The following is a 23,432-nucleotide window of genomic DNA, read 5'->3' on the forward strand; positions in this document are numbered from 1 at the left end:
TTTCCCATATTGGACTAAAATATCCTCCAAAGAGCAATTCTAGGCATCTCCAGATGTCTCAGCACCAAGTAGGAAAGTGTGTACTCATAAATATGTTCTCCCCACCCCCCCCCCATTATCCCATCACATTTACATTTGCTCTCCATATATTCCCTGGTCTAAGCTCTTGCCTCTGCTGTTGGGATGAGCCTTGGCCATAGATTTTTTTTTCTTCTATAACATATACACACCCCTAGCCAAACATTGATATACACACTATATTCCAACATATTTTAGTTTGTGCTTAGTGAATAATTCTCTAGGTCTCCCCTCCCACCTCTAACAATCTCTCCCCCCTCACAGAACACTGTTTTTAATCCCAGCTATTTTTTATCCCACCAGATATCCATTCTGAGTACCAGTCCTTAGTATCCTGTCCCAGACTTGCCTTCAGTTCCCCCAGATCAATATAAACTGAAGAGTCGGTCATTGAGTTTCATATGATCCACAAACCTAGAGCAGGGAGAAGTGAATTCAGTTCATTTTGAACTGAATTGGGTTGGGAGGGGAGGGAGGGAGGGAGGAGGGTGAGGCTAGCTCCCAAGACTCTATCCCCAGAACAGCAGTGGTCCTAGGTGTGAGATTCCCTGCCTCCGGGCAGCAAGGGAACATGCACACATGTTACAGACTGGACTGCAGGTTCACAGCTGGATCTAGACTAATGTGTTTTGTCCTTCAGAGGAAATGTTCTGGGAACAAGTAGAACTATTTCTTCCCTTCCCAAGCCTTCCTTTTCCCATCCCCAGTCCATCTTTCTAGGTTAGTTGTTAAATCTGATGACTGCAGATGTTTCCTGCTCATTGAATCTCCCTTCCCAGTGCACACCTGTCTCCCATCCTTCCCTGCATTTTCCTTCTTTGCTTCCTTAGTTACCCTGCCCTCTTAGGGGCTCCTAGCCAAAACCAAAACTGCTCAGTCTTATCTTTAGTACTTCAAGTAGGGGCAGGAAAACCTCTACTTCCCGGTTGGTCCCTTTGACTCAGATCATTATCCAAACCTGGTTATAGAGCTTTTGATCATACAGTGTCGTGGAGTCTTCATCCATGGAGCAACATCTTGTGGGCGCATCCCACGTTCACGTGGCAACCAGAAACTGAAATTCTGAGCATCCGTCAGAGGTGCCTCAAAGAGTTGATTGTGGACTAGATTTGGAGGCATGGAGAAGGTCTAAGAGAAAAGTCAGGAATAACCCCAACAACCATTTCATTCCAGCCTAGGCTGACTATGGCTTCTTCCCAGGTTTAAGAGAAATGTGTGGGGTGAAAACTCCATTCTGTGATCAAATTATCTGATACTTGGCAGAAAAATTAAATTCATTTTTTCCTGCAGGTTAAATCTACTGTTTGATAGACTTTGAAACATTTACATATTATTTAAAAGTTTACAAAGTACAATACACATTTGTGTGTGTGTATATATATATGTATATGTATTTATAATTTGGTCTTCACAAGAACACTATGAGGTAGGGGCCACTATTATCTCTATTTATAGATATGGAAATTGAAGCAAAGAGATTAAGTGACTTGCCTAGTTTCACATACAGCTAGTAAGTGTTTGAAGCACGATTCAAACAGATCCTCCTAACTACAAAGGAACCCCTGTCTATACATTATACCCCACTAGTTTCTACAGATAACCCTTTTTTTAATTTTTGATCCCTCTTCATCAACCTCAACCTGCTCTTTCTCTGACTTGATTTCTTCCCAGTCACACATCCCATTTACCACTAGAGTACCTTGATCAATAGGACTCACATGTCTTTAATTGTACCCTCTGGATGGCTTTGTGGTACTTTTCATAGCTGTTCTGGTGAACACAGTAATTTCCGACTGGAATAATGGGGGGCAACTTGGTAGAAACTGACGCCTTTGAACTCCTTTCCTCTGTAATGACAGCAGAAGGCCTTTTAGATCATAGCACAAGCAGTTAAAAGAGACCTCAGAGTTAAAGCTGCTCAAACCTCTACCCAAATTATTTATATATATATATATCCAAATAATATATATTATATGAATTCTTTTTGATCTGAATTTTAATCATATTCTTAATTTTTTAAATGTGAAACAGTAATGATAATATAAAAGCCTAAAGCATTTTTGAGATTTGTGAAAGGGATATCTTGCTCCAAAGACAATTTACTTGTCATACAAGGTGATCCATTTGTTTGCTACTCAATCATAGAAGTTAATGCTCTATTCTTTTTTTTTTAGGTTTTTTTTTTGCAAGGCAAATGGGGTTAAGTGGCTTGCCCAAGGCCACACGGCTAGGTAATTATTAAGTGTCTGAGACCGGATTTGAACCCAGGTACTCCTGACTCCAGGGCCGGTGCTTTATCCACCTAGCCGCCCAATACTCTATTCTTAATGTCTTCTGCCATTGACTTGCTAAGTATGACATTTACCCCATTCCTTAGTTATGTTGGGCACATTGGTATAGAATTTCTCCAAATTAATTTTTATGATTGCTTGTTTTGTGGCAATTTAGGAAAAATCGTGAGGAAAAGTGTATTATACTTTCCCCAATCCCCTATATAATATATATATATATATTATATATGTATATATAATATATATATATATATATATATATATAAATCATATAATAATCGAAAGCATTCAACAAATAGTCATCCAGTCTCTTTTAAGAAGACTTCTAGGGCGGCTAGGTGGTGCAGTGGATAAAGCACCGGCCCTGGAGTCAGGAGTACCTGGGTTCAAATCCGGTCTCAGACACTTAATAATTACTTAGCCGTGTGGCCTTGGGCAAGCCACTTAACCCCATTGCCTTGTTAAAAAGAAAAAAAAAGACTTCTAGTGATGAGGAACCCCTCACCCCCAAGGCTGACTATTCCATTTTTGAACAGCTCTAATTATTAGAAACATTTTGTCATTAATGAACTGAAACCTGCCCTCCTAGTTTTGCTCTCTAGGATCTAGCAGAACAAATTTTAGCAGATTAGATTTGCTAAATAAATCAATGAATGAATAAAAATAATTTTTAAAATTCCCTTTTTATTTTCATGAACTTGACCAACATCAATTAAAAATTGTTAACCCATACAAAGAAAAACAAAGAATTAACCCCATGTGAAACTGGGAATCTCCATTATGCTAATCCCTTTTCCAAAGTTCTTCAGCTATTTGAAGACAACCTTAGTCATCTCTTTTCCTGTTTAAACATCTTTAGTTTTTTTAGCTTATACTCATCTTCATATGTAATTTTCAGTATTATTATTTTGATCATTATTTTTTGAATATATTGCGGACTGTCAATGTCTCTTAAAAAGTATTCTAGATGTGTTCTAGATCCAGTTAGAGGTAGGAAAATTACCTTTTCTGTATATTGTACTTCTATTAATGCATCAATTTTTAAGTCCACAAAAATACACTAGGTCTTCACGTGAATTACTTTTTTGTACTTTTAAATATTTAATTATTTTCCAATGACATGCAAAAATAATTTTTAGTATTCTTTTTTTTAATGTTGAGTTTCAAATTCTCTCCGTCCCTCCCATTTCCCCTCACTGAGAAGGCATACAGTTTGATATAGGCTAATACATAGCAGTCATGTAAAACATTTCCATATTAGTCTTGTTATGAAATAAACAGAGATCAAAAACAAAATCAAACAAGAAAAATAAAGTTTTAAAAAGTGCCTTGATTTACATTCAGACTGCTATCAGTTCTTTCTCAGGAGGTGAATAACACTTTTTTTTATCAAAAGTTCAAAATTGTCTCACATCACACATGTCTCACCCATTAGGAACCTGAATTTGTATAGTTTTTTTTAGGTGTTTTTTTTTGCAAGGCAGATGGAGTTAAGTGGCTTGAAGGCCACACGGCTAGGTAATAATTAAATATCTGAGGTTGGATTTGAACTCAGGTACTCCTGACTCCAGGGCCAGTGCTCTTTCCACTGTGCCACCTAGCCACCCCATTTGTACAGTTTTTGAACCCAACTTCAGAACTTTATGCTTAGCTCTATTACTTTTTATCTCATTAACTTCAGTTTCCCATTCTACCCACCAAACTCTTGGATTTTGACTGTGTCATCTACTGCACAACTATAGACCAACCTCACGTTAAATAGGATAAGCTATGCTACCCATGCTTGAATACAAGTCACTGATAAAAAGACATTGAAGTGAGCAGAGGCAAGGACATAACCTTGTGGGATTTCACTAGAGATGTCATTCATGGTTTTTACTTATCACTAGTCTTTGGGGCTGTCCAGTTTGTTTCAAACTACCTTGCTATATTGTTACATAGTCCACATTCCCCCATCTTATCCATAAAGAATTATTAAGAGGGGTAGCTAGGTGGCACAGTGGATAGAGCACTGGCCCTGGAGTCAGGAGTACCTGAGTTCAAATCCAGCCTCAGACACACCTAGCTGTGTGGCCTTGGGCAAGCCACTTAACCCCATTGCCTTGCAAAAACTTAAAAAAGAATTATTAAGAATGATTTTGATTTATTTATATTATTACAATAATTTTGTTATAAGAGTAAACATAACCCCCCCCCAAGATGATGAGAAACCTCAAGAATGGTGAGAGAGAGAGAAAAAATATGTATGTCAGTCTGTGTTCAGATTCCAATGACTGTCTCTGGAGCAAGTTGCCTTTATCATAAGTCCACCAGAGAAGTTACTTCAATAAGGTAGTAAGGTAGATTTCTATACCTTATTAAGTGTGTATGTTATTTCCTCTCTGAGCCATTTCTGATGAGAATGAAGGCTCACTCATTACCCCTTGCCTTCCCCCATTCCACTCCATTGAAAAAGCTTTTTCTTGACTCTTACATGAAATTTCTTAGCTCCTTTATCTCCTTTCTCTTCCTCCTAGTACTTCCCTTAACTCCCATCTTTTTACTATATTATACCATTATATTCCTCTTGTTCCTATGTCCTGGATATATATGCTCCTTCTAACAGCTCTCACAAATGAGGAAATTCATACAAGTTACCAATATCTTCTTCCCATGCAGGAATACAAACAGTTCAACATCATTAAGTTCCTCATAGTTAGTTCTTCTCATCCACCCCTCTATGGTTCACCAAAGTTCTGTTCTTAAAGATCAAACTTTTTGTTCAGTTATGGTTGTTTCAATAGGAAAGTTTGAAAGTCCCATTTCATTGAAAGTTCATCTTTTCCCCTGAAAGAGGATGTTCAGTTTTACTGGGTAGTTGATTCTTGGTTGTAATCCAAGATCTGCCTTCTGGAATAACATATTACAATCCCTGTGAGCCCTTAATGTAGATGCTGCCAGATCCTGTGTAATCCTTACTGTGGAGCCATGGTAGTTGAATTGTTTGTTTCTGGCAGCTTTTAGAATTCTCTCTTTGATTTGGGAGTTTTGGAATTTGACTATAATATTCCTGGAAGTTTTTCTTTTGGGATCTCTTTCAGGAGGTGATTGGTGAATTCCTTCAATTTCTATTTTACCCTCTGCTTCTAGAATCTCAGAGCAATTTTGCTGTATTATTTCTTGAAAAACGAAGTCTAGGCTTTTTTCCTGGTCATGAGTTTCAAGTAGCCCAATAATTTTTAAATTATTTCTTCTGGATCTATTTTCAAGGTCCATTGTTTTTCCATTGAGATATTTAACATTTTCTAATAATTTTTGGCTTTTGTGGAAGAGTTTTATTTCTTCCTGATTTCTTGAAAAGTCACAGCTTCCTTTAGTTCCATTCTGCATTTGAAGGAGTTATTTTCTTCAGAGAGCTTTTTTATCTCCTTTTCCAGTTGTCCAATTCTGCTTTTTTTTTTTTTTGTTTAGGTTTTTGCAAGGCAAATGGGGCTAAGCAGCTTGCCCAAAGCCACACAGCTAGGTAATTATTAAGTGTCTGAGGCTGGATTTGAACTCAGGTACTCCTGACTCCAGGTGCCACCTGGCTGCCCCCAATTCTGCTTTTTAAGGCATTCTTCTCATTTGCCTTTTGTTTTGCTTTTTCTATTTGGCTGGTTTTAACATTATTTAACTTGTTTTTTTAACATTATTTTCTTCAGTATTTTTTTCTATTTCTTTCACTAAGCTGCTGATTTGGTTTTCATGATTTTTCTACATCGCTCTCATTTCTACTCCCAATTTTCCTCCACCTCCCTTAATTGCTTTTCAAAGTCTTTTTTGAGCTCATCCATAGTCTGAACCCATTTTCTATTTCTCTTGGAGGTTTTCGATATAGAAGCTTCAATTTTGTCATCATCTGAGTGTATGTTTTGATCTTCCATGGGACTAAAGTAATTTTCTATGGTCAGATTTTTCTTTTTCTGTTGTTTACTCATTTCCTCAGCTGAAGACTAATTTACAGCACCTCCAAGTCTTTGGGGGGTTTTTGAGGACACCCCATTGGGACCTTTATTCCTCCAAGGTCTTATGCTCTCTTGCCTGTGCTTTGATATGTAGATGGCCACAGGTGTTCCCTTCTGCCTTGGAGCTATGAGGAGGATCCCTGCTATCTTAGTATAAAAAGTCAAACTGCAACTTGGATCTGAGTGTGGGCAAATAGCAGAGTCCTGCCCCAGAGAGAGCAAAGAGATTTCTGCAGTCTCCCTTGACCCATTTACCATCTGTGGGGTGTGCTCTGGAGGTGCAGGCTGGTTTCTCCTGATTCTTGCTGCAGGTTCTGCAGCCAGTGCTCCTCACTCCACACTCATTCTGGTGTAGCAGTTCTCTCACCACTCCTTCAAGTTGTTCTGGATGATTCCTGGGCTGGCTGGGCTGGGTTGTGCTGCGGCTGGGGTTTTATTCCACTTCCCCGTCCTGGTGACCTCTCCTTTGTAACTTCTAAGTTGTCTTGGACTGGGAAAATGTATCACTCAGTCTTTCTGTGGGTTCTGCCCCTCTAAATTTTGGCTGGAGTCATAATTTGGCAGCTTTTGGAGGTTTTTTGGGGGAAGGGGTTCCCAGGAAATTCTGCCTTCATGCTGTCATCTTGACTCCGCCCTACCCCATAAAGACATTATTAGAGACTTTTCTAATGACTTACTGAAATTCAAACATTCTACCAATAGCATTTTCCCATCTACTTGTTTAGTAGCCCTGTCAAAACCAAGATTTGGCAGGGCATTTCTTAAACTATTTTTTTTCTTTTTTAGGTATTTGCAAGGCAAATGGGGTTAAGTGGCTTGCCCAAGGCCACACAGCTAGGTAATTATTAAGTGTCTGAGACCAGATTTGAACCCTGGTACTCCTGACTCCAAGGCCGGTGCTTTATAGGGCATTTCTTAAATCCATGTGGATTCTGGGTTGTTGTCACTGGTTTGAACTACCTAGTTTGATTCCCTTTTTTGAAATTTGAGACAATGTTTGCCCACCTCCAATCTTGCTATATTTCTCTTTTAATTGCACCAAATCTGAAAAATCATTGACAATCTACATATTTGTCACATCAATCACATCTACATGTTCTTTTATCATCCTGAATGTAATTCATCCAGGCTGGTTGATTTGAACTACTTGATGGAAACTAAGTACTTCTCTTCGCCTCTCCTCACTTTTTTTTTAGCCTCTATTATACATTTCTGTTCTTTGGAGATTATTCTTTGCTTTATGGATTAGGCTTCATAGCTCATGTGAATCCAGCTATAAGGCAGCTCATCATATAGATTCTGTAAATAGATGTTAAGCAACACAATATGTCTATGCCAATGAGGTTAGGTATCCATTTTTGTGGTGAGGACCTAATCATGAATCTGCTTTCTTTCCCTATTACCCCCTTCAACTTTTTGAGTTGGCCCCATTCTGTTGCTGCTGCTAGATTGCTGAGACTCAGTCACAACTGACCAGTAAAATGCCCCATCCCTACATACACATAAACAAGTAGTTGGGGCTAGCCCAGTGCCCCCTTAAATACTTCTCAGGTATTTTGTCATTTCTTTCTCCTTTCAAGGTTGCCTTTGATGTTCCTTTCAACTAGATTTTGCTTATGAATGTATATTTATATATGTATACATATACATACAGAAAAGCACATATGCTCATATGGATGTATAAAAATTGGGCCCTGGGTGGATGTAAGTAATCTGATTATTTTTCTTTCACTCAAGATTAGAATTAGACATTTTTCCATTCAAATTAAACTTCTTGAGGGCAAGGGCCTCAACTTCCTTTTGTACATCTTTTAGCAACTAGTCCAATGCTTTTAAATAAACATTGAATTGACATTTGAATTGCCCCATGTTCATAAAGGTTTGAAGGAAAATCATGTGGAAATGGGCAGAGAATGTTCAATGAATAAAACTGTAAATGGAGAGAGAGAGGATGCTTCAGAGTTCCTCAGGTCCTCTCAGTAGATAGAAACCTAATTCATCATCTTTCTCCTCTAATCGGATTCCCCTTTCTGATCTCTCTGTTTCTATTAATAATAGTACCATATTCTGTCACCTAGGTTCAAAGTTTTGGTATCATCTTTAATTCCTTCATCTTCACTCTCCAATTTCATTCAGTTGACAAGCTTGCCATTCTACATCTAGAATATTTTTGTCATTTGATCCCTTCCTGCATTATCTACCACTATTACCAACCACTTCAATCTGTTTTTTGGGGGAGAAGAGGGCAAGGCAATGGGGTTACATGACTTTCCCAATGTCCCACAGCTAGGTAATTATTAATTATCTGGGATCAAATTTGAACTCAGGTCTTCCTGATTCCAGGGCTGGTGCTCTATCCACTGTGCCACCTAGGTGCCCTCAACCACCTGGATTTTTGACAATAGAATTTTGGTTGGTTGCCTTCCTCCATTATATCCTTCATATCATTATTTTTTTTTACGTTTTTGCAAGGCAAATGGGGTTAAGTGGCTTGCCCAAGGCCACACAGCTAGATAATTATTAAGTGTCTGAGACCGGATTTGAACCCAGGTACTCCTGACTCCAAGGCCAGTGCTTTATCCACTATGCCACCTAGCCGCACCACATCATTATTCACATAAAATTACTGCCAATGAGAAAAGGTATCCACAGTTAATCATGTTACTCACTTGATGAAAGACATTCAGTAGCTGAGTGATTCAAAGAATATATGACCTAGAAGAGCCTTATTAATTCTATACTATTCCCTAACTCCATCTCTTTGAAATGAAGCCCATAGAAACTAAGCAACTTTCCCAAGTTATTAAATTGATTTCTGGCAGAGTTGGGAATAGAACCCAGGTGTCTGTACTTTCAATTTAATTCTGTTTTCTAAAAATCAAATCTGAATCAGAAAGGATTTTAGATATTTCAATCCTCTCCCCCCCTTTTTTTTTTTAGGTTTTTGCAAGGCAAACAGGGTTAAGTGGCTTGCCCAAGGCCACACAGCTAGGTAATTATTAAGTGTCTGAGACCGGATTTGAACCCAGGTACCCCTGACTCCAGGGCCGGTGCTTTATCCACTTGCCACCTAGCTGCCCCTAATCCCCTTCTATGTCCCATCTACAGCATCTCCAGCAAGTGATTATCCAGCTTGTACGTGAACTTCCAGCATAGAAAAAAATCACAAACTCAGGGATGTCTTGCTCTATTTGGGGGCAATCTTATTGAAATTTCCCTCTCTGAATCTTCTTTTTTTTTTTTTTTTATTAAAGGTATTATTTGGGGAAGCTAGGTGGCACCGTGGATAAAGCACTGGCCCTTGGAGTCAGGAGTACCTGCGTTCAAATCCGGTCTCAGACACTTAATAATTATGTAGCTGTGTGGCCACTTAACCCTATTTGCCTTGCAAAACAAAACAAAACAAAAAAAAACTAAAAAAAAAGATATTATTTGAGTTTTACAATTTTCCCCTCAATCTTACTTCCCTCGCCCTAGCCCCCACCATGGAAAGCAATCTGTCAGTCTTTACTTTGTTTCCATTTTGTACATTGATCCAAATTCTCTCTGAATCTTCTACTCATCATCTTTGATTCTTTCATCTTTAAGATCCATTGGTCCTCATTCTGATCCTGGGAAAATCCTAATCCACAAGATTCTCAAATCTTACCCCATTATGACTTTACAGGGTTTAAGCTGTTTTGGACAAAGGCTAATCATCATATGCTAGAGGTGTCTTTCTTTCCTACAGCTCCTTCCAAATAGTAAAGTAAGAGTCTAGTCCTTGGGGAATATATGTGGTTTTAGATAGGGGCGAAACATCTGGAAGAGAATTACCCCCTCTTAAAGACATTGTCAAATGAAGGAATTAAGTCTCCTTTCCTAGGATTTGGGTAGTATAAAGGGAATACATTTTAAATATCAAGAACCAGTGTTGACTTCTAGGTTTATGACCCTCAATAATCAAGGGGACCAAGGGTTTTATGCATGTATTTGTGTGTGTGTGTGTATGTGTATTGAGGACTATCATCTCATGATGCCATTGGTCCTCTTTAAGAAAGAAGGATAAAAAAAAGGACTGACTACAAGGGATCTTCATAAAGTCTACACAGAGAGAAGGCCTTCCAGAGTATGTGTTGTGAGTTAAACCTTGTAACACATATTCCTTAAATGTGTATCTCATTACAGTCTAAGTTCTAAGTTTAAGTTTACTTCTTCATGGAAGCTATATTTGTGAGGAGTGAAACAAGTTCTTAGGAGAACATTTTGTATTAACTGTCTTCATCATTATCTGAGCCTTATCTAATAGTAGTAGTCACTGCCTTCTGAGGACCCAGTCTTGCCAATTTGACCATTAGTTAGAGACTATTTCTACTCCTAAATTTTTTTCAAGCTAGAATAATTTACTTTCTGTCCTGCATGGTTTTCATTTTTGAGTTCTTGAAAATAGGTCTGAAAAGACAGGCTTTAAAAAATCCTATTGTTTTAAATGGACCTAATTGGGATTTAAAACCCAAATAATTCTGGCTTTCATTGAATGGCCAAAATAGCTCCAATTCAAGCCTCTGTGGCTCATTGTTTAGGTTTTGATGATTTTACAATGAGTAAAAATGGGAATTGTTTTCTGCTCTTGACAGAAACTGAGTGTGTTTCCTGCCAAGACTGATATTTTTATATTGGTAAATTGAATCATCTTTTGCCTTAACCCTTATCCAACCCTCAGTTATTGAATGTCCTGGCCTCAGACATACTGAGACCTGGGAAAGACTTTAATTTAGAATGGCTAAGGTCACTGGACCATCACCAGCTTTCATGACCTTTGTCTTGCCACTGCATTTCAATTACTTTAGAGAAGAGAGTGAGACTGAGGACCTGGTACAGTTCTGTCTCACTCATATCCAATTCTCATGCAAATCAAGACATCATCCTTAAGATTGGAAGCTCCTCCTTCAAGAAGTAAGAAGGAACAAGAGGGGGATATGCTCTTTAAACTGCTTTATTCTCCCTCTCCACTCTGGGAACAGGAGTAATACCTTGGTTCTAACCTGTAAATCTCAGTTGCAATTTTTGAATTGGGATAAGTGGTTAATAGCAGAGTAGATAAGATGGTCTGGGAAGGAACCTGAGCCACTATACTAGCCACTATAGCAATAATTCTGCTTTTTTAAAATAGGTTTTGGCAAGGGAAATAGGGTTAAGTGGTTTGCCCAAGGCCACACAGCTAGATAATTATTAAGTGTCTGAGGTCAGACTTGAACTCAGGTATTCCTGACTCCAGGCCAGTGCTCTATCCACTGCGCCACCTAGCTACCCCATAGCAATACTTCTAGACAAGTTCTGGGTACTTCTAGGACACAGTTAATTTAGTCTTCTCTTGTTCCCTTGGACATCATCCAGAGATTTCATTTTACATGAAGATTAAGCAATGTTCCAGACTAGGAACCCCAGGATAACTTCATTTCTCAAATGTCTCTGGGGGAAGGAATTAAAATTGAAGGATTAACCAAGGGATCTCATTTGCTTATCCTATTAAGGAATGGAAGTTACAAATGAGATTATTATACTCATAATAGATTATATTTCTAAAGACTTTGAGTTCCACAAAAGCTATCACAACAACCCTATGAGATAACTATTGCAAGAATATTCTCATTTTTGCAGTTGAAGAAACTAAAATTCAGAGAATTCGGGAGGCAAATAAAGTGTTAAAATCTCCACTTGAGGAGCAGCTAGGTGGCGCAGTGGATAAAGCACCAGTCCTGGAGTCAGGAGTACCTGAGTTTCAAATCCGGACTCAGACACTTAATAATTACCTAGCTGTGTGACCTTGAAGAAGTCACTTTAACCCTGCTGCCTTGGGAAAAAAAAATCTCCACCTGAATTCAATTCAAGACTAGTGTTTTACTGTTTTACCATACTAGTTAACATATTCTTAGTTCAGTACGGAAAAATTAAAGGCAAATGTCATTTTCAAGTGATGTCAGCCAACTCCTGATATAATATAATATACCTCCTGTAGACCTATGATAATTTTTTTTCCCCGTGGCCATCAACCTTTTTCCCCTCCCTGATTTCTTCTCTCCTTGTCTGCCTTCCTCTTACCTCTCTCTTCTCCCTTTTCTTCTCTCTTCACCCAGACTTTCTTTTTGCTCAGAAAGGGATCCTGATAGCCCAACTGGGTTAAGCCAAAGAATGCCATCCCAACTCTTCCCTTACTAGATGTGAAGACTGGCAAGTCTGAAACTCTGGGTTCTGTTTTTAGTTACTATGGTGATGACCTGGGTGATGACCAATCCTGACCAAAGAGGAGAGGATTTGAAAGTCACTGAAGGGGCAGCTAGGTGGTGCAGTAGATAAAGCACTGGCCCTGGAGTCAGGAGTACCTGGGTTCAAATCCGGTCTCAGATACTTCATAATTACCTAGCTGTGTGGCCTTAGGTAAGCCACTTAGCCCCATATATGCCTTGCAAAAACCTAAAAAAAAAAAAAAAGTCACTGAAGATACAATTTAGTAAACTGGCTTGGAGAGGAGGGGAATTTAATCTCTATATCTTTTCCCCTTTGTCCATAACCATTCATACTGGAAGCCCCAGAATGTCTTTGAACACAATGTGTCACTTATATTGGTTCTTTCCCTCTTCCTTTAAATGATTAAATTGTAGTCTGGAGAATACAAAGAGGATATCATAGATTCATTCAATTTACAGGTGACAGGGAACTAAAGGTGATGTCAGAGATATGATCTTTTGTAAAAAAATTTATTTAAGGCAGTAGGGTTAAGAGTGACTAGCCCTGGGGCAGCTAGGTGGTATAGTAGATACAGCACCAGCCCTGGAGTCAGGAGGACCCGAGTTCAAATGAAGCTTCAGACACTCAATAATTACCTGGCTGTGTGACCTAGGGCAAGTCACTTAATCCCATTGCCTTGCAAAAACCAAAAGAAAAAAAAGTGACTAGCCCCAGGTCACACAGCTAGTTAATTATTAAGTGTCTAAGGGGTGGCTAGGTGGCATAGTGGATAAAGCACCGGCCCTGAAGTCAGGAGTACCTGGGTTCAAATCCGGCCTCAGACACTTAATAATTACCTAGCTGTGTGGTCTTGGGGAAGCAACTTAACCCCGTTTGCCTTGCAAAAACCTAAAAAAAAAATTATTAAGTGTCTGAGGTCCAATTTGAATTCTGGTAGTCCTGACTTCAAGGTCAGTACTTTATCCACAGAGTCACCTAGCTGCCACCCTGAGATATGATCTTGAGAGGTAACATGGCATGAGTTTTTTTTTTTTAGGTTTTTGCAAGGCAAATGGGGTTAAGTGGCTTGCCCAAGGCCACTAGGTAATTATTAAGTCTCTGAGACTGGATTTGAACCCAGGTACTCCTGACTCCAAGTACGGTGCTTTATCCACTACGCCACCTAGCCGCCCAACATGGCATGATATTTAGAATTTTAATCCCAGGGTCAGGAAAACTTGGGTTTAGATCTTGTACCTGATATTCAGTAACTGTGTGATTATGGATGTATCACTAATCTCTCTAAGCCTTGGGTTCCTCAGTGGTAGTTTTTATTCCATTCTATCTATTAGAAGGGATCCAATGAGTTAGTGTTTGTCAGGTACTTCACACACTTTAAACTGAAAGTCCCAGTGATGCACAATATATCTGAGGACAAGACAACCAAATAAAGTTCATCAGCAGAATGTCTAAAAAATCATATTTTTTTCTTTTACTATAGAATTACTGAAGATTATAAGGAACCACAATTAGGAGTTGAAAACTCCTGTGAAAACACACATAGAAAAGACATTACAGATCTTTGAAGTATACAAGTAACCAAATGCCAGATATATGCAAGGCACTCTATAAAATTGAAAAAGTCCCAGGCCATGCCTTCCAAGAATCTTTAATATCTTATGAGAGGTTCTAAGTTCACAATTAATTGTAATAAAAGGTAGGCTAGAATAAGTCTGCAAAATGAGTACAAAGTGTTATGGGACTCTTAAAAGTGTACTGATTCTCAAAAAATGAAATAAAGTCCCAAGCCCTGGGAAGATGAAGGACAGTTCTGGTCTCATGAATAGCCAGGGAGAGGTGGAACTGAAAAGGATCCTAGGATGGTAATATCTTGCTTCTTGGTGGCTAAAATTAAAAATTGCACAATAAGTTCTTTCCTTCAGTTTTCCTTAGATTGTGAACTTTTTTTTTTTTTGCAAGGCAAATGGGGTTAAGTGGCTTGCCCAAGGCCACACAGCTAGGTAATTATTAAGTGTCTGAGGTCGGATTTGAACTCAGGTACTCCTGACTCCAAGGCCGGTCCTTTTATCCACTATGCCACCTAGCCGCCCCCCCAAACTTAGTCTTAAAACTAAGAGGCCGAGGTTCATCAGACTTAGGGGACATTGAGTGTAAAGGCAGAGATAGGAGATGGAGCATCACCTTGAAGGAACAACAAACAGGGCAGCATAAGAAAACTTAGAAAGGTAGGAAGAGGCCCAAAGAGATGCTTTAAATGCCAAAAAATGAAGTTTATATTAGATCCTAGAGGTAAACAGAGATCCAGTGGAGCTCACTGAGAAGGAAGAAGTGGGAGAGAGGAGATGATATGGTTGGAATAAACTCTGAAAATATTACCTTTGGGGGCAGCTAGGTGGCGCAGTGAATAGAGCACAGGCATTGGAGTCAGGAGTACCTGGGTTCAAATCCGACCTCAGACACTTAATAATTACCTAGCTGTGTGGCCTTGGGCAAGCCACTTAACCCCATTGCCTTACAAGAAAGAAAGAAAGAAAGAAAGAAAGAAAGAAAGAAAGAAGGAAGGAAGGAAGGAAGGAAGGAAGGAAGGAAGGAAAGAAAGAAAATATTACCTTGAAAGCAGAATGGAGAATGAGTTAGACTGGGAAGAGACTTGAGACTTAAGTGAGAGTCTTTTGCAATGGTTCAGACAAAAGATGATAGAGGACCTGAGTTAAGTTGTGATTATATGGACAGAACATATAAAGAAGTCAAGAGGACTGAGGGCCTTTTTGTTGTGTTTTTTTTTGTCGGTTTCATGGGTCATCGACTGGTTGGACATGCTGTGTTGGGTGTGAACTCAAAGCCTTTCCAGCTTGAAATGCACTCCTTGAAAAATTTCCATTTCACACTGTGTAGAATCACTTTTATACCACTGAGGCCTTGTTATTGGGAGTTATTAATAATAGCTATTTGTCCTGAATTCTCATCTTATTCCTTCCAAATTTAAAATGACTTGCTCAAAAACTCTTCAGTAAATTCCATTCTTCCCCTATAATTACAAGAATCTGAATATCCATTGAGTGAAGAACTTGACACTGACACTTTGAGAAAGATATAAAAGAATCAGAAATTCTATTTTCTTCTGGGAGTTTATGATCCTAATTTGGCAAATATACATATGTATTTTGGGAGCAAATACCAATTAATATGTCAACATGTACAAAATGAAGTTCAGTAAATGCAAGGGAGTACAGTCAGTCTAGGAAGACTTCTTATAAAATGTTTTGAGTTGAATTTTAAAGGTTATGGACATCAGTGTAAAGAAGAGGAGGAATAGAGTAGTAATGTGCAAAGACAAACCAGAATTAGCAAGTCTCATGTTGGAAAGATAAAATGACTTGACTAGAATGGAAAATAGAGAAATTCAACCAGATTGTAAGGCCAACTGTGTGGCATGGCTTAGGCAAAGATCCCTATTGTGTTACTTTGGGACACTTTAACCCTATAAGATATGAAAATTCAGATATCCTCAGCTAGGAGATCTGGGCTCAAAAATCCTGAAGATAATTGTCAGCTGAGGTATCTTATACAAGTCTTGACTTCCCTGGACCTCAGTTTTCATCATTGGTAAAATGATGGTAATGATACTTTACCTACCTGCTGCTATTTAGGTGGGGGGCAGGTTATCCTTACATTGCTCAGCTTCGTTCCCAAGAGAACACATACATATATACACACAAATATAAAGATGCCAAATAAAAGGGTTTCTTCTAAATCCTCATCCAGGACCTTTTGTTGTTACTGACAATGTAGTATATACTCTCTACTCTCTGGGTTCCCATAGTATTGCTGTGTGTTGGCTCTCCTCTTAGCTGCCCCATTGCTTTATTAATGTTTGAGCCCCAAGTGAGTTACTATAAGTCTCTATTCTGGGTCCTCATTTTCTCTTTCTATGCACTTATCAGTGATCTTACCAGTTTACCTGCATTCAATATTATCTCTGAGCAAAGAATTCTTAGATATGTGTTTCTCTTGAGCTTCAGTCCCATATATGGCAATTGCTTATTAGTTATTTCTAAATGACTGCCCAATATGCATCTCAAATTCAACATGCCTAAATCAGAATCCATTTTTTCCACCTAAAACCCAAACTTCTTCCTTACTTCTCTATTTCTGACAAGGGCACCACCATTTTTTCATTTTCCCAGTATTACCTATATCCTACCTCTTAGACTAGCCTAGAATTTGTTGACTGATTGATCTTCAGCTCCTCAATTTCCATCACTCACCCTCCCTTATCTATTTAGTTGTCAAGTCTAGTTGATTCTACCATTTCAACATTTCTTGGAGTTATTCCCTTCTCCATTCACATGGCTATAACCCTAGTTTAGGTTTTCACTACTTCTCACATATGCAATAACCTATTTCTCAGTCTCCCAATCTCTTCCTTTCCTCAAATCTCTTTTTTTCCCATCTATTCACTATACATGATAATATGTAATATTCCTAAAGCATAAATCAGGTCATGTCACTTCCCTGCTCAGTAAGCTTCAGTGGCTTTCCATTGTCTTAATGATTGGAAAATCTTTGAAATTTAGACTTTCAGGGGTGGCTAGGTGGCGCAGTGGATAGAGCACTGACCCCGGAGTCAGGAGTACCTGAGTTCAAGTCTGGCCTCAGACATTTAATAAATACCTAGCTGTGTGGCCTTGGGCAAGCCATTTAACCCCATTGCCTTACAAAAACCTAAAAAAAAAAAAAGAAATTTAGACTTTCAGACTTGCCTATTTTTCTAAGCTTATACATGTTACTTTCTCTTATGTACTTTAGCCATGTTCCCTTTCCTGTCCCTCTTCTTGGCTGAACATTGACCACCAGCCCTATCTCTACCACGGCTGGAGGGTTCCATTTAACCCACTGTCTACTTCCAAAGATGGTCCAAAATCATTGAGGTTGCCTAATCTGCACAGTGGTCATGGTTGGTTGGAATCCTTCCAATAAGATGGAGGCCTTGTCAGTAACTTGCCATCTGTTGTATCCTTAGGACTTCTGAACCTCTCCTCTTTCCTTAAAGTTGATCCCTATATTATGTGTTATCTCATCCAATAACTGAATGAGCTCCTTGAGAGCAAAATTATCTTGATTTTTAATAGTATTCTTAATGCTCATACAGTGCTTGACACAGGAAACAATGCCCTTTCCATTCATTCTGCAAGCCTCTTGCTTTGACCTCATATTCAATTTCCATTCCCTGTGATGTCATACAGGTTGTTTCCCATGATTGGAATGCACTCTCCATTCTGCCTTCTGAAATCTCTGACTATTCATAGTTCAATTTAAATACCACCTCCCTTCCATAGTCTTTTCTGATACTCTCAGTTGTTGGTGTCTCTGTCCAAAAATAACCTACTATTGATATATATTATGTATCTATTTTATGTGTACATGTTTTTCTTACAGAATAAAAGATCCTTGAGGGAAGGGTGAAACAAATACTTGCTGCTAAATAACTACTCTTAAGTTAATAAGCATTTATTAAGCACCTGTTTCCTGCCAAATAAAGGCAAAAAAAAAATTCCTTATCCTCCAACTTGCAAACTGAGACAACATGCAAGCAACCATGTATAAGCAGATATAAAGAAGAAAAACTGGACATAACATTATGTGAAGGCACTAGCATTAAGGGGAATGGAAAGGCTTCATGCATAATTAAGTACCTTAAGCATTTTGCAAGGTGGCGACAGGGAAAGGCAGCAGATTTTAGCTATGAAAATGAATAGTAGGGGGGGAAAAGCTTTAAAATGCCTTGAATGAGGCAAGAGAAGTAGGTTTTATTATGAGTAATAACAGTGATGTGTCTGAGCAGGAAAATGAATGAGCTGTTATAAATTCAGCCTAAATCACTCCAGTTCTTTTCCTTTATAGAATCACTATGCCAACTATTTCCCCAATTTTTACTAACTTCAAAGAAATATTTCCTTATTATATTTAAGCTTTTCATGTTCCTCTGGAATTTCTGAGCATATATTCTTTTTTGATTTATTTTATAGTATTACAATAACCTTGTTGTGAGAGTAAACATAACCCCCCCCCCAAAAAAACTGAGAAACCTCAAGAATAGTGAAAGAGAAAAAAATGTACCTCAGTCTGTGTTAAGATTCCAATGGCTGTCTCTGGGATGAGTTCCTTCTTTATAATAACTCCACCAAAGAAGTTGCTTCAATATTTTTCCCACAGATGCAATTACTAGCTGTATTTCCCTCCATCCTATTCTTTCCCACCCTCATTTATTCTATTCTCTCTCCATTTATCCTGTCCCTATTCAAAAGTGTGATGTACCCTCTCCCATGATCTTCCCTCTCCCCTTATCCCCTCCCCCCATTTCCCCTTATCTCATCCATTTCTTCTCATTTTTCTCTAGGGTAGGATAGATTTACATACCCTATTAAGTGTGTTTGTTATTTCCTCTCTGAGGTATTTCTGATAAGAATAAAGGCTCACTCATTTCCCCTTGCCTTCCCCCATTCCACTCTATTGTAAAAGCTTTTTCTTGACACTTTTATGTGAAATGTCTTAGCCCCTTCTTCCTCTCCTTTCTCTTTTTCCCAGTACTTTATCACCCATTGACTCCATCTTTTTACTATATTATACCATTATATTCAGTTCCTTCCTGTGCCTTGTCTATATATGCTCCTTCTAACTACTCTCATGAGAAAGTCCAAATGAGTTATCAGTATCTTCTTCCCATGCAGGAATACAAACACTTCAACTTCATTAAGTTTGTTTACCTGAGTCCTGTACTTAGAGATCAAACTTTCTACTCAGCTCTGGTTGTTTCAATAGGAAAGTTTGAAAGTCCCATTTCATTGAAAGTCCATCTTTTCCCCTGAAAGATGTTCAGTTTTGCTGGGTAGTTGATTCTCAGTTGTAAATCAAGATCTTTTGCCTTCTGGAATATCATATTCCAAGCCCTATGAGCCCTTAAGGTAGATGCCGCCAGATCCTGTGTAATCCTGAGCCACAGTAGTTGAATTGATTGTCTTGGTAGCTTTTAGTATTTTCTCCTTGACTTGGGAGTTTTGGAATTTGGCTGTAATATTCCTGGAAATTTTTCTTTTAGGATCTCTTTCAGGTGATTGGTGAATTCCTTCAATTTCTATTTTACTCTCTGCTTCTAGGATCTCAGGACAATTTTGCTGTACTATTTCTTGAAAAATGAAGTCTAGGCTCTTTTCCTGGTCATGAGTTTCAGGTAGCCCAATAATTTTTAAATTATCTCTCCTAGATCTGTTAAGGTAGGTTGTTTTTCCAATGAGATATTTCACATTTTCTTCTATTTTGGGGGGTTTGTTTTGAATAGTTTTATTTCTTCTTGATTTCTTGAAAAAGTCATCAGCTTCCTTTAGTTCCATTCTGCATTTGAAGGATTTTATTTCATTATTTTCTTCAGAGTTTTTTTTAATCTTCTTTTCCAACTGGCTAATTCTGTTTTTAAGGCATTCTTCTCATTTACCTTTTGTGTTGCCTTTTCCATTTGGCCTAAACTGGTTTTTAACATATTTTCTTCAGTATTTTTTTTTTGTATTTCTTTCACCAAGCTGCTGATTTGGTTTTCATGATTTTTCTAGATTGCTCTCATTTCTCCTTCCAATTTTTTCTGTACCTCCCTTAATTTTTTTTTTTAGGTTTTAGCAAAGCAAATGGGGTTAAGTGGCTTGCCCAAGGCCACACAGCTAGGTAATTATTAAATGTCTGAGACAGGATTTGAACCCAGGTACTCCTGACTCCAGGGCCAATGCTTTATATACTACGCCACCTAGCTGCCCCCTTAATTGCTTTTCAAAGTTTTTTTTTGAGCTCATCCATAGCCTGAGCCCACTTTCTATTTCTCTTGGAGGTTTTAGGTACAGAAGCTTCAATTTTGTCAGCTTCTGAATCTTCCATGGGACCAAAATAATTTTTTATGGTCAGTTCTTTTTCTTTTGTTTGCTCATTTCCTCAGCCTGATTACTGCACTTCCAAGGCTTTGGAGGGATTTTGAGACAACCCTTGTGAACCTTAATTCCTCCAAAGTCTTATGAGAGGCTCTGACTGCTCTGTTGCCTGTGCTTTGGCATGTGGATGACCACAGGCTCTCCCCTCTGCCTTGGAGCTGTGAGGAGAGTCTCTGTTCAGCTGTGGTGGTATGGGAGTCCAACCTGTAACCTGGTTTTGGATGTGGCCAAACAGCTTAGTCTGCCTCAGGGAGAGCAGAGACACCTCTGCAGTCTTCCTTGACCCCCTTACTGTGGGCTCTGCTCTGGAGGTGCAGGCTGGCTTCCCTGATTCCCACTGCTAGTTCTCACTGCAGGGCTGCTCTGAGGCACTCTGGTGTAGCAGAGTTTCTCACCACCCCCTCAAGTTGTTCCCATTGATCCCTGGGCCAAGAGGTCTGGAAACCACCCCCTCTGCCATGGACCCAGGGATCTAGGCTCCTGGCCTGGCTGTCTACTGCACTGCAGCTTGCAGCTTTTTCCAATCCCTGGTCCTGATGAAACACTTTTCCCCCGAAACTTCTAAGTTGTCTTGGACTGGTAAAGTATATCACTCAGTCTTTCTGTGGGTTCTGGCCCTCTAAATTTTGACTAGAGTCATAGTTTGATGGCTTTTGGAGTGTTTTGGGGAACGAGTTACTGGGAATTCCTGCCTTTACACCACTATCTTGGCTCCCTCCCCCCATATTCTTAAAAATGGTGCCAAACTCAAATAGAAGCCAGGTCACTAAATTGTACATAAGATCCTTGCAGGTGACATATCGTCTTAGAAAACATTATCTATGTTCTATTATATTTTTGTTATATTATTTTGTTACATAATTGCAAATTACATTTTAATATGATTCAGGTCTCAGTTGGGAATCCAACTTGACATCTCTACTCAAAAAGAGGGACCTTAAAAACCATCTAGTCCCAATGTCTAAATATTTTAAAATTTACATCCAAAGGTGAAGAAGCTGAGGACTCTCATCCTAATCTAAATACTAAATATTTTGCATATAACCCATTCTTCTTGATTTCTGTAGGACAATAAAGCAGTATGGTAAAATGAAAAGGAGGACGGACTCATGTCAGAGCACCTCTTTTAAACCTTTCTTCTAATACTACCTTGGTGGCCTTGGGCAAATTATTTAATCTGCTGTGTCTCAACTACAAAATGACGAAATTGAACTAGACTTCTCTCCTCATTGAATTGTCTAGGGTCCAGAGAAATCCTATGCTCTTCCAAAAATTTTTGCTTCCTAAGTCTTCAAGGACATTGACAATGACCATTCCAACTAAGGATTGGAAGTGGATGAAGGTACTTTCTGAATAGAATGGAGATGAATCACCAGGTATTCTTGACCAAGTCTCTGATTCAGTATTCCTAATTGTGACAAATGAATAGGATATGAGGAAAGATAAATATTTAATCACCAGACTGGGGGAAAAAAATGAAATGACACTCCTTCACATTTATTCTGCACTTTTGCCACCCCATTAAGTCTAGACAGTAAATAAAACAATAAATCAGACTCCATTTATGATTTTGCTGATTTCTTGAGGTATAAATGCTCACACTGAACATTTAGCAGTCAGCTCTGATTCTGGTTGGCACACCTCCCCTGATTTTTTCCTTTCCAAAGAAGTCATTCTGCTTGCCTGTTTTTGATAATCGATGAAGTGCCTAAATATTTTTTGGTTCTATTCTTAAATCATTTTAAGTGACAGACTGTGGAGAGGCTTTTTTTTCGGGAACCTCTGGTCAAGCTTGTGAACTGCAAACTTCACCCTTCCAAAATCATGGTGAAACATTCCTTTTGGCATTGGAAAATAAATATTTCCAGATTAGGAAGAAGGCATTTTTAATTATAAATCTGCATCTATAAAAAGCAGTATTCACTATTGTCCCCCTACTACACATCCCTTTACCCCAGCTGTGTTAGGAGGGCATCCGCCTCACCCCAAATACCAGTGTACCGTCATTACTAAAATTCACATCTTAAAACAGGATTCTACTAGCTCTGCCACTTTTCTTCCTGTCATACATACACACACACACACACACACACACACACACACACATATATGGACTCTATTAGCTCTGCCACTTTTCCTCCTGTCACATATACATACATATGTATTTATATATACACATATAATATATATAAATATTACATACATATAATATATACATATATGTATATATGTGTGTGTGTGTGTGGCCGCCCGGGGAAGATGAGCCTGAGACCCGGAGACCCACCTATGGGTTCGAATCCTGACTCCATCAAGTGGCCGTCCCAAGGGCTGAGAGGAGTTGGATCGCCCCTTTCTTCATCTCAATTCTGCAATCCCAGAGGAGGCCCTGGCCGTGCCCCGCCCCGCCTCTTCTAAAGGACGACGTTCCACGTCCCTTTTGCACCTTAATGGAAAAACACCCGGGAAGGTCGGGGAGCCCAATGAGTCATCCTCCCGGGCTCGCAGTTAACAGTAGTGGAGAACCACTAAAAATAATTAATAATCTCCAAGCCAAAGGTAAAGCTTGCCTGAGCCCTCCCTCTCTCCGCACTTCCGCCTCATTCCCAAGAAGAAAAGACTCCAACCTCCGCCCCCACCCCTGCCCAAGCAAGGGCCGAGGGCGCCACAAACATCCCTCCTCCCCGTATCCGTTCTCCCGCGGAGGACGGGACTTGGGGCGGGATTTCCTGATTCCTGACCAGTAAACGCCACCTCCCCGCCCCTTTGCCATGCAGGCAGCCAATCCACGCGAGGTGGCCGCCCTGGTCCGGGGTCAAGGTAGGACGCTCTGCGGAAGTAGCCTCCTCTCGCTCCGCCCCTGCCTCCTCGCGGGGGATCCT

General features: G+C 39.2%; 1 protein-coding gene across 2 annotated transcripts; it reads right to left on the bottom strand.

The window, feature by feature from the left end:
* Nucleotides 1-126: 126 nt before the first annotated feature.
* SPMIP11 (sperm microtubule inner protein 11) lies at nucleotides 127-23,237 on the bottom strand. Of its 2 annotated transcripts, none has more exons than XM_074226059.1 (4): nucleotides 22,838-23,237; nucleotides 1,797-1,925; nucleotides 1,037-1,181; nucleotides 127-492 (listed from the first exon to the last, which is right to left on the bottom strand). In XM_074226059.1, exons 1-4 carry the CDS (start codon nucleotides 22,860-22,862, stop codon nucleotides 444-446), a joined length of 348 nt encoding a protein of 115 aa, XP_074082160.1. In that variant the 5' UTR covers nucleotides 22,863-23,237; the 3' UTR covers nucleotides 127-443. The 2 variants fall into 2 exon arrangements, with proteins under 2 accessions (XP_074082160.1, XP_074082159.1); XM_074226058.1 differs by having other exon boundaries at nucleotides 12,434-23,237.
* Between the last annotated feature and the right edge of the window lie 195 nt (nucleotides 23,238-23,432).

Source organism: Macrotis lagotis, chromosome 2 (genome assembly GCF_037893015.1).
Source record: "Macrotis lagotis isolate mMagLag1 chromosome 2, bilby.v1.9.chrom.fasta, whole genome shotgun sequence".
Classification (NCBI taxonomy): Eukaryota; Metazoa; Chordata; class Mammalia; order Peramelemorphia; family Peramelidae; genus Macrotis; species Macrotis lagotis.